The sequence below is a fragment of the Felis catus genome, chromosome B1 (genome assembly GCF_018350175.1).
Source record: "Felis catus isolate Fca126 chromosome B1, F.catus_Fca126_mat1.0, whole genome shotgun sequence".
Lineage (NCBI taxonomy): Eukaryota > Metazoa > Chordata > Mammalia > Carnivora > Felidae > Felis > Felis catus.
Genome location: NC_058371.1, coordinates 203,147,977 through 203,162,060, shown reverse-complemented (window position 1 = coordinate 203,162,060; position 14,084 = coordinate 203,147,977). Strand labels below are relative to the sequence as shown.

The following is a 14,084-nucleotide window of genomic DNA, read 5'->3' as shown; positions in this document are numbered from 1 at the left end:
TGGTTAATGTCTCTTTGCTGGGGTGTCTGAGGGTAAAGTCTGATCCTCACGCTTTAAAATGTGGGTATTCTTCAGTGTGATGAAAGAGGAGGTACTTTTTACAGGATTTTGGTTACACTGGCAGGTGTTTAGGGTTTGACTCGGATGTAGTGAAATTGTGTGGTTCTTTAATGATAATGTGTTAGTTTCACACATGTTTAGCCATGTTAGCAATAACAATGGATTTAAGAAAAATAGAGCAAAATTAAAATATTTGGTAGTGATCACATGGTTTTTTTATGCTTCTCACACAAAATAAGTACTTCCTAATTATTGTTTAGCAACCGTTGAAGACTTTGTCTACCTGCAGAATTTTGTGATTATTGAGTGTGGAAAAGTTTATAATTTTATCATTGCTAGGAAGTGGTTGTGGATAAGGTAAGAAGAGAAACTTAAAACTTGTGCTTTTTTGTTAAGCTGACCAAGATAGAAAGTATACTGCCCTCTTTTGCATAGTGAGAATCATTGGAGATCTCGTTAAAAGGCCTGTGATTGATTATCTTGATTATAGCCAGAGGGACTCCACGGGCTCCAGCTTCTGGTCCACACAGGGTTTGAGTTTGAGTATGTGGCTTTTTTTTTTTTTTAATTTATTAAATTTTTTTTTTTTAAGCTTTGCTGTTTCTGTTTCTTTTTCATCTTTTGGGTCTAGAAACTTGGGTTTAAAGTAATTATCATTTATCTTCTGAATCTAACTTCTGAATTATCGATCTTCAGAATCTGTTAAGACTGACTCCAGAACTTTTGAGTCTGTTTTAACGTGTATTTTACTTAATCTTCCACAGAAAATGTTGGTTCATCCATTCCTTTATCAGCTTTTTTACAATATGGTCCTTGCTCTTAGTCTGTCGTCCCAGGGAGATAGTTGCAGGAGGGGTTGTGATCAAGGAGTGCGGTGGAGGTGCTGGCTGGCAGGGCCTGGGGACGGAGCCCGGGGCGAATAAGACAGGCTTGCCCCACAAGGAGCTCCACAAGAGCAGCTAGACTGAAATAGACCACAGAAAAATGCATTTTTATTTTGCTGGCTGAGATCCATATTCTGTCTTAGACATTTTGTTCATTTTATAAACGTTTGCTTAAGTTCTGGCAAGGTGGGGGGGGGGGGACAGCCGTGTAGGTCTCCATGAAATAAGGTGCAGGCCTTGACAACTGTGTTGTGTACTGCTCACTGGATTCTTTTGGCTTATCGCATATTTGAGGAGGGAGACAAAGTTCTTTTTAAGACTAATATTTGTATCTGTCACTTCTGAAAAGATAAATGTTGCGTGGACCTTGCCAATTCTCCATCAGGCATGTGTGTAATTACTGGGAAGCTGTTGACTTTTTTTGTTGTTTTTTTTTGACTCTTTTTTGGTACCTTGGTGTGTGAATTCAGTTCATTTAAGGCCTTGGGCAGATTTGCCCTCTGGAAATCAAAAGGTAATGGGTAGGTGAGTTTGTTTGCTTCCTAAATGCTTACTTAAAATAGTCAATATTCTTTAATTTTCTTGATGGTGGTCTTAAACTGGGTAAACTCTAAGCTGTTGTAATGGCGACTTTAACCTGGGGGTTAAGGAAGAGAACATCTTAATTCTCAATGCACTCTCTCTTTTCTTCTTTAACTCGAGGTGTGATTTACGAATAGCCGAACGTGCCCTGTTTAGAGTTTTGTGCGTAAAGCCCCGTAACTGCTCCCACGCTGGAGGTTTAGAACAGCTTCATCACTCTTCAAGCTTCCTCTTGCCCTTTGCTGCCAACTCTTCTCCCAGCCCCTGTAAATTACTGGTCACTTTCTGTTCCTGTAGTTTTGTCTCTTCCCGAACATCCTACATATGGAATTCCCCACTTTGTGGTCTTGAATCTGGTGCATCGAGATTCACTCTCGTGTATGTTAGTGGTTTGCTCCTTCCTGCTGCCAAGCAGTAATCCAGTGTGTGGCGGTTGTTTGTCCGTCCACCAGGTGAAGGATATTTGGGTTGTTTCCATCATAGTGCCTTGAAGTGGGTGGCTCCTGAGGGTGGGATGTGAGAACCCTCTGTTCCTCGTGGTCACTTAGGGACCCAGGCTCCTTCCATGCTGTTGTTCTGCCATCTTGTCTTTCTCCGTGTAATCAAAAACTGGGTGTTAGGCATGTTTGTTCCAATTGGAGGGAAGTAGGGGCGCCTGGGTGGCTCAGTCGGTTAAGCGTCCGACTTCAGCCAGGTCACGATCTCGCGGTCCGTGAGTTCGAGCCCCGCGTCGGGCTCTGGGCTGATGGCTCAGAGCCTGGAGCCTGCTTCCGATTCTGTGTCTCCTTCTCTCTCTGCCCCTCCCCCATTCATGCTCTGTCTCTCTCTGTCTCAAAAATAAATAAACGTTAAAAAAAAAATTTAAATCCAATTGGAGGGAAGTAGAAGGGGACACCCCAGGGTCAGCCAGTGAGGCACATGCTCCACGTTGTCACTCCCATTCCCATTTTGTCTGTGAGAACTAAGTGTGCCTGCCCCTCCCTCGCTGCAGGGAGGCTAGGCAGTGCAACTTCTCACGGGGGGTGTGTGTCCAAGGAGAAAGGATGGTGTTTGGGTGGATGCCGAGCCAGCAGTCTGCAATATTAAGTCGTCGGTAAACAACTCATTTAGGAGAGAGACCAGTAGGAAACACACGTTCACCAGTCCTGTAACGATGGACTCTGGTTGGCCAGTCATTGGGAAGCCCCCTCCTTGCTAGCCTTGAGCTAGGCTTCTCTTTCAGGCTCTGATTCTTTTCCTGTTTGGAACCCCTCTCTCTTCTTCCTTTTGGCTACTGGCTTCCTGCTTCCGAGGCTCTTCCTTGCCCCCGAAGTGCCTTTTGGAGGCTTTGCCTTCATTGGATTTGTACAATTTGTAATAGCCTGTCCCTTCAGGTGCACTTTTTGGAGTCTGAGGGTTGCATTGGGATTAAATAGTCACAGGTGTTCGTAGGTTAGATTCGCGCCCCCCCCCCCCCTTGGTAATATAATTTCCTCAAAAACTAGTAGTCTTCTGGTTTAGGTGTATTTTTAGTTAGTGCCATGTCCTGGTAGCCACACTCAAATTCTTCTCTGAATGTAGCTCTTAAGCCTGGTTTAATTTTTGGCTTCCTCTTTGGATCATCCCTCTGTACCTTATTTTGCAGGTACATACCTTGAAGGCATCTGAAGCTGTAGGTTTGGGTGGGAAGCAAGTGCCTTCACTTTGGTCTTGACCAGGCTGTTTGTCTCCTTGTGTTGGCTCCAGAAGTCTTCATGGGAAGCTTCAAGAAGGGCTTTGAGGCCAGAGGCTTATTTCTAGCTGTTTGGGGAGGTAGAAGCGGTTAGTCACTGTCTATACCTTATTTAAAAAAAATTTTTTTAATGTTTACTTATTTTTGAGAGACAGAGACAGAGCACGGGCATGGAGGGAGCAGAGAGAGGGAGACACAGAATCTGAAACAGGTTCCAGGCTCTGAGCTGTTGGCACAGAGCCTGAGGCGGGACTTGAGCTCACAGACTGTGAGATCATGACCTGAGCTGAAGTTGGATGCTTAACTGACTGAGCCCCCCAGGCGCCCCCCCCCCCCCATACCTTATTTCATACCTAGTAGAGAGCATGAGGTCTGCAGGCAGTGAACAGTGTGATTTTGAGCAGTGGAGGCAGCTTGGTATGAAGAGTAGGTTTGGTACTGCATTTCATTGAATCGCAGGCCCACCATCGGTGTGATCACCTTGGGTGAGTCACTGTACTGCACTTCCTCTCACATGGGGAAAATAGGTGCACCAGTAACAGCTCCTGACTTTTCTGTGCCACATAGTTTAGGAAGCCTTTGGTCGAACTTGTTCGTGCCTCCCTGTGCTGACTCCACCCTGCCCACCAGCATGGGCATATGGTTTATTCCTAGTAGGCCAGAAGTGCTTATGGATTGAATGAATGATGTGTAGAAATAAATGGAATGGATACTTTAACACATGTTCACTTCTTTTCCTTTTTTTTTCCTTTTAGAAAGAAAGAACTCTCAGCCACCAAGAAAGACCGTGTGAATCACTGTCTGACGATATGTGAGAACATAGTGGCACAGTCACTCAGGTAATTGCACTTTGAACTTTCTAGTAAAAATTAAAACTGTAGATTTTCATTCTTAACGGGCTAGAATACTTGTCTCTTCAGTTGTCTTAAAACATTTAAAGGCCTCTCTTCCCACATTTCTGGCTATATAGCAAGGCTATCCGGACGCTATAATGAGTAGTGTTTTCTGTTTGTAACCTTACGTACAACAGTTGTAACCATTATGATAATTGAGCACCACGTTTATATTTAATTAGCACTCTTGTAACTGTAATCATTTAAAAATTATCTTTTGTTTGATATTTTTACATTATCGCAGCGACTGGAACAACAGGAGGCTGTCCAGTTACGTGTCTTCTGTTTGCTTGTCACTGGCGCCCTGTGGCTGCTGGTCCCAGTGGTGGCTGCCCGCTCATCTGTGCTTTGGGGTCGGCGGGGTCGCGGGCGGTTGACTATAAGTCGATTTCCCTTGCTCCATCTTTCTTCTGGGGCAGACCAGTGGCATCTGCTTTTGTGGCTGTGCCACGTCTCCTCATTCTCTGCTTTTGGCTGTCTGTCTTTCTAAATGCTGTTCCCAGTGGCTGTGGATAGTAAATATTTCAGGCCCGTTTCTAATGGCTGAGCAGGAGACAGAGGTATCTGAGATTTCTGAATTCTCTTACCTGACTGGATGGGTGTGAAATACTTCTAGCTTTTCTTTCCCGTGGAGCAAATAATTGTTATCCTCCTCCTTGGAAGCCGGACAGAGCTGTCTATAATCTGTTAGAAAAATACTCTTGATTTTAGTACTGACAGAAGCTTAGTGATTCACTTATTTGTAACGGCACTTGGATTTGTGTTTTATATTTTCAAAGTGATTTCACATACAATATTTCATTTTAGCTGAACTCATCCCATTGTTTGGGAAATGTGGATGATTTCTCTTTCTGATTTGTAGTAATGTGGGAAGCAGATGAAATAACAAATGAGAGTAGGTGCTGAAAATAAAAATTCTAAGTTTGCATGCTATTGTAGAAAACAACACTATGATACACGTAGGGAAATAAACGTTTGAATTCCATGTATACTCCTTATAAGCCAGGTGATTTTGGATAAATTTTACTTCTTTGAGTCTCTGTTGCTGCATTTGTGAACTGGAAGTCCTGATTTTTAGTGTTCTTGTGGGATCGGGTGACACTGTGTATGTGTGTTCGTTAGCTGCATGGGCACGAGAGTGCTGTGCGGTTGTGATGGGTTTTGTCCAAAGCTGTAAAGTGTCAGTGCTTTCATGTGACATGACTTCAGACCCCTGACAGACATTTGCGTCCTGCTGCCGTAGCGCAGTCTTGCTCACCTGGCCTGTGGCGTCCGGGCCTCAAGGAACGTTTCACTGTGGAAGCTTGTGGATCCAGAAGACAAGCTCTCCTCCAGTTTGAGAGCTTCTTTTATGTTTATTGTTTCTTTTGATCATTCTCGGTGGAATTGATGGAATGTTGGCTTAGATTTGCATGTTAGTAAAGCGCGTTGGGATATCTTAGGAGTGATTTGTGGTTCAATTTGCCATCTTAAAATAATAGCTGCTGATGGTTTTCACGTTAGTGCATTTCTTCTGTTTTTATGGAGTAATGCTGATAGTAATACTCCTTGTTCTACAGAAGAACATGTTGATAGGATAATTATGGATCCAGAGAGGTCATCTTTGGTTTCATCAGATCAAAGAACACATTTGTTTTAAGATACTTTCCATACTTTGTGGAGAGTGTAGAACCTAAGTAGGTATCCTGTATGTAGAAAATGCATACTAAATGTTTAATGAAATCTTGATAGCTGGTATTTCCTGTGATCTCTCCTTGAGTATAACTAAATTTTGGTATATTTCTGAGCTTCTGTGATATACTTGTCTCCGGTGTGGTTATTTTAGTGGTAGCTTCTGGAGTTTTTAATGGGGGAAGTCATCTAAAACTTCATGGGTATATAACTGTTAGTCTACTTCAGCTCTCAATTTGGTGGTCTAACCTACTGGTTCCTAAATACATATGAGCATCAAGGTCTTCCAGGAAATTTGTCAAAAATACAGTAGTGAAGATCCTTCACTGCCCTCTTTTCCAAACACACTTACATTTTCTGTTTGGATGTAGTCTAGTGATTTGTTTTTAACAAGTATCCTCTCGGAAATACCTAGGGACGCTTATCTAAGCATGCGTACCTTGACAAAGTGTTTGGGTAAAAATACATATACAGAAATCCATTGGTTTCCCGTGTATTAGCATAACTCAGAAAATGTCACGGTTCAAGATCCAACTCACAGTAGCACCAACATATAAAACTTCAAGGAATTGAGAAGAAATATGCAGAAAATATGTAAAGACTGCTGTTGACTTTCTTGAAAGGTATAGGTGACTACTTCTTTTCCTAAATGGAAGATTTTTTATCGTAAAGCTGAATTTTCTCTAAGTTAATCTCTAAATTTACGATAGTCTTGACTAGAGTTCTAGTAAGGGTATTTTTTTTTTAACTTGTTCACCTGTAAGAATAAATACATGAATGTTGTAAAGAAAAGCTGAAAACATCAGCAGTATGGTGAGAGATGGTGTACACAATATTGAGATAGTTAGACATTAAAGAAGGTATAGGATTGGAAGTTAGGAGAGTATATGTATGCATCTCTGTGTGTGAATTTATGATAAAGATAACATTTTGTGTCAGCAGGGAAATGATGGATTATTGAACCGAATGACTAGAGAAAAATTATATCTGTATCTCATATTGCAGACAAACATAAATGTCAGATTACTTAAAAGTAAAAGAAAAGAAATTATTGGGATACCTGGGTGGCTCAGTCGGTTAAGTGTTCGTCTGTTGGTTTTCGCTCAGGTCGTGGTCTCATGGCTTCGTGAGTTCGAGTCCCGCATCAGGCTCAGTGCTGGCAGCGCAGATTAAAAAAAAAAAATTTAGGGGCGCCTGGGTGGCTCAGTCTGTTAAGCATCCAGCTTCAGCTCAGGTCATGATCTCACAGTTCATGGGTTCGAACCCTGCATTGGGCTCTGTGCTGACAGCTCAGAGCCTAGAGTCTGTTTCAGATTCTGTGTCTCCCTCTCTCTGTCTCTGGCCCTCCCCTGCTTGTGGTGTCTCTTTCAAAAATAAACATTAAAAAATAAAAAGAAAAAAAATTTAGATTTTAAAATCCAAATCTAAAAATTTAAAAATCTAAAATAAAAAAAAATCATGTTTTAAAAAATGGAATTATTATTACAAAAAGAATATTTAATCTTAGGTGGAAGAAAGCTAACGATATAAGGGAAAAACTTTTTTTTTTTTTTAACGTTTATTTATTTTTGAGACAGAGCATGAACGGGGGGGGGTCAGAGAGAGAGAGACACAGAATCTGAAACAGGCTCCAGGCTCTGAGCTGTCAGCACAGAGCCCGACGCGGGGCTCGAACTCACGGACCGCGAAATCATGACCTGAGCCGAAGTCGGCCGCTTAACCGACTGAGCCACCCAGGCGCCCCGGGAAAAACTTGTTTTGACTGGAATATAGTTCGATGTGTCAGAATCCACCTTAAAAAAGCTTGAAAGTAAATTCAACTTGGGGGAAATGTTGACAGCATATATAGCAAAGGTTTAATAGTTGTTAAAGAGCAATTATAAATCATTAAGAAGCAGACTATCAGCCTAATAGGAAAATAGGCAAAGAACATGACTGAGTAGTTCAGAAAATAAGAAATACAACTGGGCCAGTGAACCCGATAGCTGACTCTCTGTGTTTCCTGTGGAAAGATACTCACATTTACCAGTCATCAGTAGAAGGAAACAGAAACAAAAATAAGAACAGCTGCCATCTGTCAAATTGACAAACATTAGGAAATACTCGGGATTTTTGTCAGAGGTATACAACCTTCCTAAAAGGCAGCATGTCGAGCTTTAGACTCCTCCGTGTGGCAGTTTCACCTGAGACTTTATCCGCGGGAAAGTGCGTGGCGACATTGGTGCAGTGCTGTTCATCGCATTAGAACATTAAAGGTCATCTGAACGACTTAATGACTAGTAGGGGAATTGAAAAACGAAGATACATTTAAATTTTTTTTTTAATGTTTGTTTATTTTTGACCGAGAGACAGAGCATGAGTGGGGGAGGGGCAGAGAGATAGGGAGACACAGAATCTGAAGCGGGCTCCAGGCTCTGAGCTGTCAGCACAGAGCCCGATGTGGAGCTCGAACCCACAGACGGTGAGACCTGAGCCGAAGTCGGACGCTCAACCGACTGAGCCACCCAGGCACCCCGAAAACGAAGATACATTTATAGAAGGGAATGTTTGTTAACTTTATAAAAGGTGATTGTTAGATATGTGTATTGTGACCAGAAAATTTATTAACACTGTATTAACAAATTAAGTTTAATATATCAAGGAAGATATTTGCTCTGGCTGAGTAAGGTTAATGCCAAAGGCAGGATTAACTTCCTGTCTCAGACAATTGATAATAGACAAAATCTGTGTGACACTGGTTTTCAGGACATCAGGCAAAGAGCAACAGCAGCCCTTGACAAATGAGAAAGGAGTGTGGGAGCCGTATGGCTTCCCGATTCCTGTCTGGAGGGAGTAACGCTGGGAGGGAGGCCCAGGCAGGGCCCGTGGTTTGCTGAGTTGAGCAGACGGAGCTGCTCGCTGAGGCCAGTTAGCGAGAATGGTGGAGAAGAGAGAACTGCCCAGAATGCTCTCTGGAACCTGTGGGGGGAGACGTCCCTGAGTCTTCAACGTGCTGCCTGTTGATGTGCACGTGCTCATGAGGACGTGCTGGGATGGGGCCTCCCGAAAGGACCTGAAGGGGCGCTTGCCGAAACCCCCCCTAATGCGGGAAGAGCTCCTGTTGACTCCAGCCCAAGCAGACAGGTGTCCTTCGTGCGCCATGGCTGGAGAGTGCAGAAGGGCGTGCTCCGGCGACAGGGTTAACTTAGCCCTCGACTGGCATGTTATTCTGGTCCTGCCTGGAAAAGCTTAAAACATTTCAGGAGTGCAAAGAAACAGGAAAATAAAATTCGTAGCGGTCCCTTGAAACTGATTCAGAAATTGCACAGATGGTAAAATTTGTACAAAATCATGAAAACAGATACTCAACTATTTTATGTACTCAAGAAGCTAGAGAAAAGATGGAATGTGTTAAGTAGAGACATTAAAAAGAGCTAAATTGCACAAAGAGTGACAGCAGATTTGTTGCTAGAAAATGCATGTCAGAAGTCAGTGGGACATCATTTGCGGAGGAAGGAAAACCCCTGGAACTGCACGGCCAGTAAGTAAATCTGTCTCAAAACAAAGGTGAAGTAAAAACTTTTTCAGACACAGAAAAGCTGAAATAATTTATGTCCAGCCGGGACTTCAAGAAATATTAAAGACGGCGTTTCAGGTAGGAGGAAAGGAAAATAAGATCAGAGAGAGATCTGGATCCACACAGAGAATTAAAGAGCAGGCAGACGGTAACTATGGTGCTTGGATAGAAGACTTTCTGCCCTCGTTTGTCGTCTCTTTAAAAGTTAATTGATCGCAAAAATGATAACCGTGTACTTTGGGCCTTATGACATGTAGAAGTAAAATGTGGGGCAACACCAGAATAAAGGCTGGCAATAGTTTGTGGTAGGCAGAGTAATGCCTCTGCCCCCCAAATTTAACAGGTCTTACTCCCTGGAATCCTGTGTGAGTGTACCTCTAGGGAAAGAGTCTTCAAAGATTTGATTAAGTTAAGGATTGTGAGATGGAGAGATTATCCTGGGTTGTCCAGGGGGACCGTAAATGTAGCCACATGTATCCTTGTGAAAAGGAGGCAGAGGGAGATCACACGCACGCACACACACATACACGCAAGGCGATGTGAAGCTGGAACAGAGACGGGCTTGAAGATGCTGGCCTTGAAGATCAGAGGGAGGTGGCCACAGGCCAAGGGATACTGGCTGCCACCAGACCTGGAAGAGGCAAGGAGTCCTTTGGAGCCTCTGGAGGGGACACAGGCACTGCCAATACCCTGATTTCGGCCCAGTGATACTGATTTCAGACTCCTGGCCTCCATAACTCTGACAGGGATAAACGTCTATGGTGTTAAGCCACCCAGCGTCTAGCAGTTTGTTACAGCAGCCACAGGAAACAAATCCAGTACTGTTGTAAGTTTCTCTGCTGTATGTGAAGTGCTGTCATGTCATTAAGGCAGGCTGGGATCAATTAGAGATGTTTACTATAAACCAGGTAACAATTAAAAGCACAACAAAGAGTTACGGCTAATAAGCCAAAAAAGATAAAATGTCATCCTAAAAATACTCGACTCCAAAGAAAGCAGAAATAGAGAAAAAGGCAAATAAAGAGCATCTGGAGTAAGTAGGAGAGAACCAGTGTGATGGTAGATTTAACTCTAGTTCCACCAAGAACGACATTAAACATAAGAGGCAGGTTTTCCAGATCCAATGAAAAACCAAGACCCTGTGTAACCTGCGCACGATAAACCGTTTTAAACATAAGGTGCAAATAGCTTAGAAGTAAAAGCATGGAAGGGCCCACTCACCATACTAACACTCTGATCAGATGAAACTGGGTTGCTTTTGCTTATGTTCATGTCAGACAGTGGATTTCTAAGCAAAAGCTATTACCAGAAATAGAGTGGTCATTTTATAATGATGAAGGCATCAGTTCATCAAGGGAGCATAACAATCCTAACCGTTTATGTTCAGAACGCATGAAGCAAAACCTGATTGAACTGCAAGGGGAAATAGACAAATCCACAATTATAGTCAGGTTCCAGGAGCTTCTCTTAAAAACTCTCTGAGCACGTAGACATAAAATCTGGATCTAGAAGACTTGAACAATACTATCCACCCTTATGGGCCTGATTGGCATTTATAGACACCCCACCTGGAACAACAGAAGACACATTCCTCTCTAGTGCTCACAGGACGTTTGCCAATACAGGCCACATGCTGGGCCATAAAATAAGCCTGAGGGACTCAGTTATTTGAGCGTCCGACTTGGGCTCAGGTCATGATCTTGTGGTTCGCGAGTTTCAGTTTCACATTGGGCTCACTGCTGCTGTCAGTGCAGAGCCCGCTTCTGATCCTCTGGCCCCTCTCTCTCTGTCCCTCCCTCCTCACACTCTCTCAAAAATGAGTAAATATTAAAAAAAAAAAAGTCTTTGAAAGGATTCATACAAGTATGCTCTTTGACCTCAATAGGATTAAGTTGGAATCTGTTCCAGAAAGATAGTCTGGAAAACAGGTAACATATTTCCACCCATGGGTCAAAGAGAATGTCAAAGGGGAAATTTGAAAGTATTTTGAATTGATGAAAATAAAAACAAAAGACTTCAAAAGTTGCGGTATGCCGCTACGACATATCCAAGGGAAATTTATAGTTCAGTGCCGATTTTGGAAAAAAGAGAAAGGTCTCAAATCAATGCCCTTAGCTCCCATGTCAGGAAACTTGAAAAACAAGAGCATGTGAAACCCAAATTTATCAGAAGAATGGATATAAAGATAAGAGCGGAAGTTAGTAAAATCGAAAATAGAGAAGTCTGCAGTAACTCAAACAAACCTGAAGTGAGTTCTTTGAGAATGTCGGTGAGATTAATCAGACTGACTGGCCAGGTAAGAAAGAGTGCAGTCACAAATGACCAGTACCTGGGGTGAGGGAGATGATTTTCGTGTGGGTTCTATAGATATTAAGAGGATTAGACGGGAGTATTGGGAAGAACTTTATGCCGGTAATTTAGGTGAAATGGACAGGTTTCTTAAAAGACATTTCTAAACCTCTCTCAAGAAGGAACCTATAACCTCATTAGCCCTATATCTGTTTTATTAAATTATTAAAAATCAGTATTCGATTTAGTTATTGGAGAACTTTTAAGCATGGTTGGAAATGGTATATGAACTTATTTTTTTCTTTTGAGACATAATTGACCTACGACACTGTAAGTTTGAAGTATAGCACGATGGTTTGATACGTTTATATATTGCAATATGATTGGTGTCAGCTAATACCTTTATCGAGTCACATAATTATTGTTCCTTTTCTGTGTTGAGAACAGTTAAGATCTGGTCTCATAGCAATTTTGAAGTTTATAATATAGTATTATGGACCGACTGTAATCACTGTGTTGTGCATTAGATGTTCAGAACTTATTTATTACTTGAAAGCAAACCTTTGAAAGCAAACTTTTCCATCTGTGGGTTTTATGAAGTCTAAACACAGATGCAGTATGTCTGATGAAAGTTTTGTGTCTGAATTGAGGTGTGCTCTGAAGAAAAGATTGTTAAGTAGACAGTAATTTTTCCATATTGATTACATGTTGAAATAGTTATATTTTGGATATATGGGATTAAATGACGTTATTAAAATTAATTTTGTTTTTTCTTTTTCTTTTTGACGTGTGCCCCAGAAACTGTAAAATCACACATATGGCTCAGGCTGTGTTTCTGTAGCCAACGCTGCTTGGAGCGGCCGTGTCCGTGTCCGGAGGCCTTTCCTGCTGAGCCCTTTTTTCACAGCTGTGTTCCCCACAGATGAGGTCTGAAGTCGCGCTGGGTGGCATGTTTTGTTTCTTGCCTGTATTTGTCGGCCGTTGTTAAGATGGTCCCCTGGTATCTCTTAGGCTCGTGGTCCTGACCGTTGGTAGGAACCACGATGAAGTGAGAAAGGGGGAGAGGACCTCCATCTCCGAGGACTCTAGGGGGAGACCGGGAAACAGTCGGATTTTGAGTCTTCAAAGATAGCGGCGTTATTCAGGGGCTGTGTTTGGGCTGGTGGTACTTCACGGTGCCGGGAAATCTAGTCCAGTACACGGCCCACCAGCTTATCTCTGCCGCGGCTGTGCTTAGCCACATGGATCACGACAACCCAGACAGACGGTCTCAGTCAAGCATTTTAAAATCATCTGCGAGCGTTACATAGACTCCCATCTTTGCGGGACAGAGCAGCAGAAAGCACAGCCTGCCCGTGATCGCGTGTAGTCTTACGGTGAAATGTGGTTATACTTTGGAACACGTTGGAAGCGAGAATAAAAAGGAGTAAAAGAGTCATATTGGTATACTGATTTTCAGGGTTCCAAGAATACTGTCAGCAAGAGTAGAAGTAACCTGTTGGCAGAGAGCGGCAGATGGCTGTCTGGGAGTGAAGCAGTATCTTTCTTTCCTCTTTTTTATGGAGTTCAAAATACATACAAAACAGTGGCTTTTTGAGGTTGATTTAACTAAAACTTTAAAAAAATGAAATTTGTCTTACAATCTTTTTCCAAATAAGCTTTTAAATTTTAGAATAGTTTTAGACTTAAAAAAAAATTGTAAAGATGCATAGAGAGTTCCCCTCTACCTCACATCCGGTTACCCCAGTTCTTAGCATCTTACGTTACTGTGGTATGTTTTTCACAGTTGATGAATCAGTGTTAATGTACTTATTAACCTTCATTTTTATGTAATGTCATTTTACTGTTCCAGCGTCCTGTAGAGGACACCAGATACCTCATTGCATTTCGTTGTCATGTCTTCTAGGCTCCTCTTGGCCGTGACAGCCTCTCTCTCTCTCTTTTTTTTTTTAACTTAGAAATTCTCCAGAATTTCAGAAACTTCTGGGCATCGCTATGGAACTCTTCCTGCTGTGCAGTGATGATGCAGAGTCGGATGTCAGGATGGTGGCTGACGAGTGCCTCAACAGAGTCATAAAAGTAAGCCCCTGTGAGCCGTGCTCTCCCAGCTGCGATGTGGCCGAGAGAACAGACCGTGTTTGGAGGGGCGGAGTCGCTCTGGATGTCCGCCGTCGTTCATTCGCGGCGTGGTTGCCAGCCTGCCTGTCGCCCCTGCTGACTCAGAAGGCCGTGTGTGCGCCTAAGTCACAGATGGGCTCTACTGGCAGCCGCTCGGTGTTCTTGGGGAAAATGTCACTACAGACACCAGCTTCTGTGTGGGCTGAACCTCGAGCAGCCACAAGGCCCTGGGAGGGCAGGGGACAGGTGAATGCAGTCTGTCTGTGGTGCCTCTAGCTTCCCTTCCTTTGTCTGCTTTCCCTGTCCTGCGGAGACCTGGG

General features: G+C 42.9%; 1 protein-coding gene across 1 annotated transcript in view; it reads left to right on the top strand.

Moving 5' to 3' along the window:
- Nucleotides 1-14,084, top strand: part of HTT (huntingtin) — a 146,033-nt gene that overhangs the window by 10,078 nt on the left and 121,871 nt on the right. The window contains 2 exon segments of the mRNA XM_045056956.1: nucleotides 3,993-4,076; nucleotides 13,605-13,725. Of these exon segments, the coding sequence (XP_044912891.1) occupies nucleotides 3,993-4,076; nucleotides 13,605-13,725 (205 nt within the window).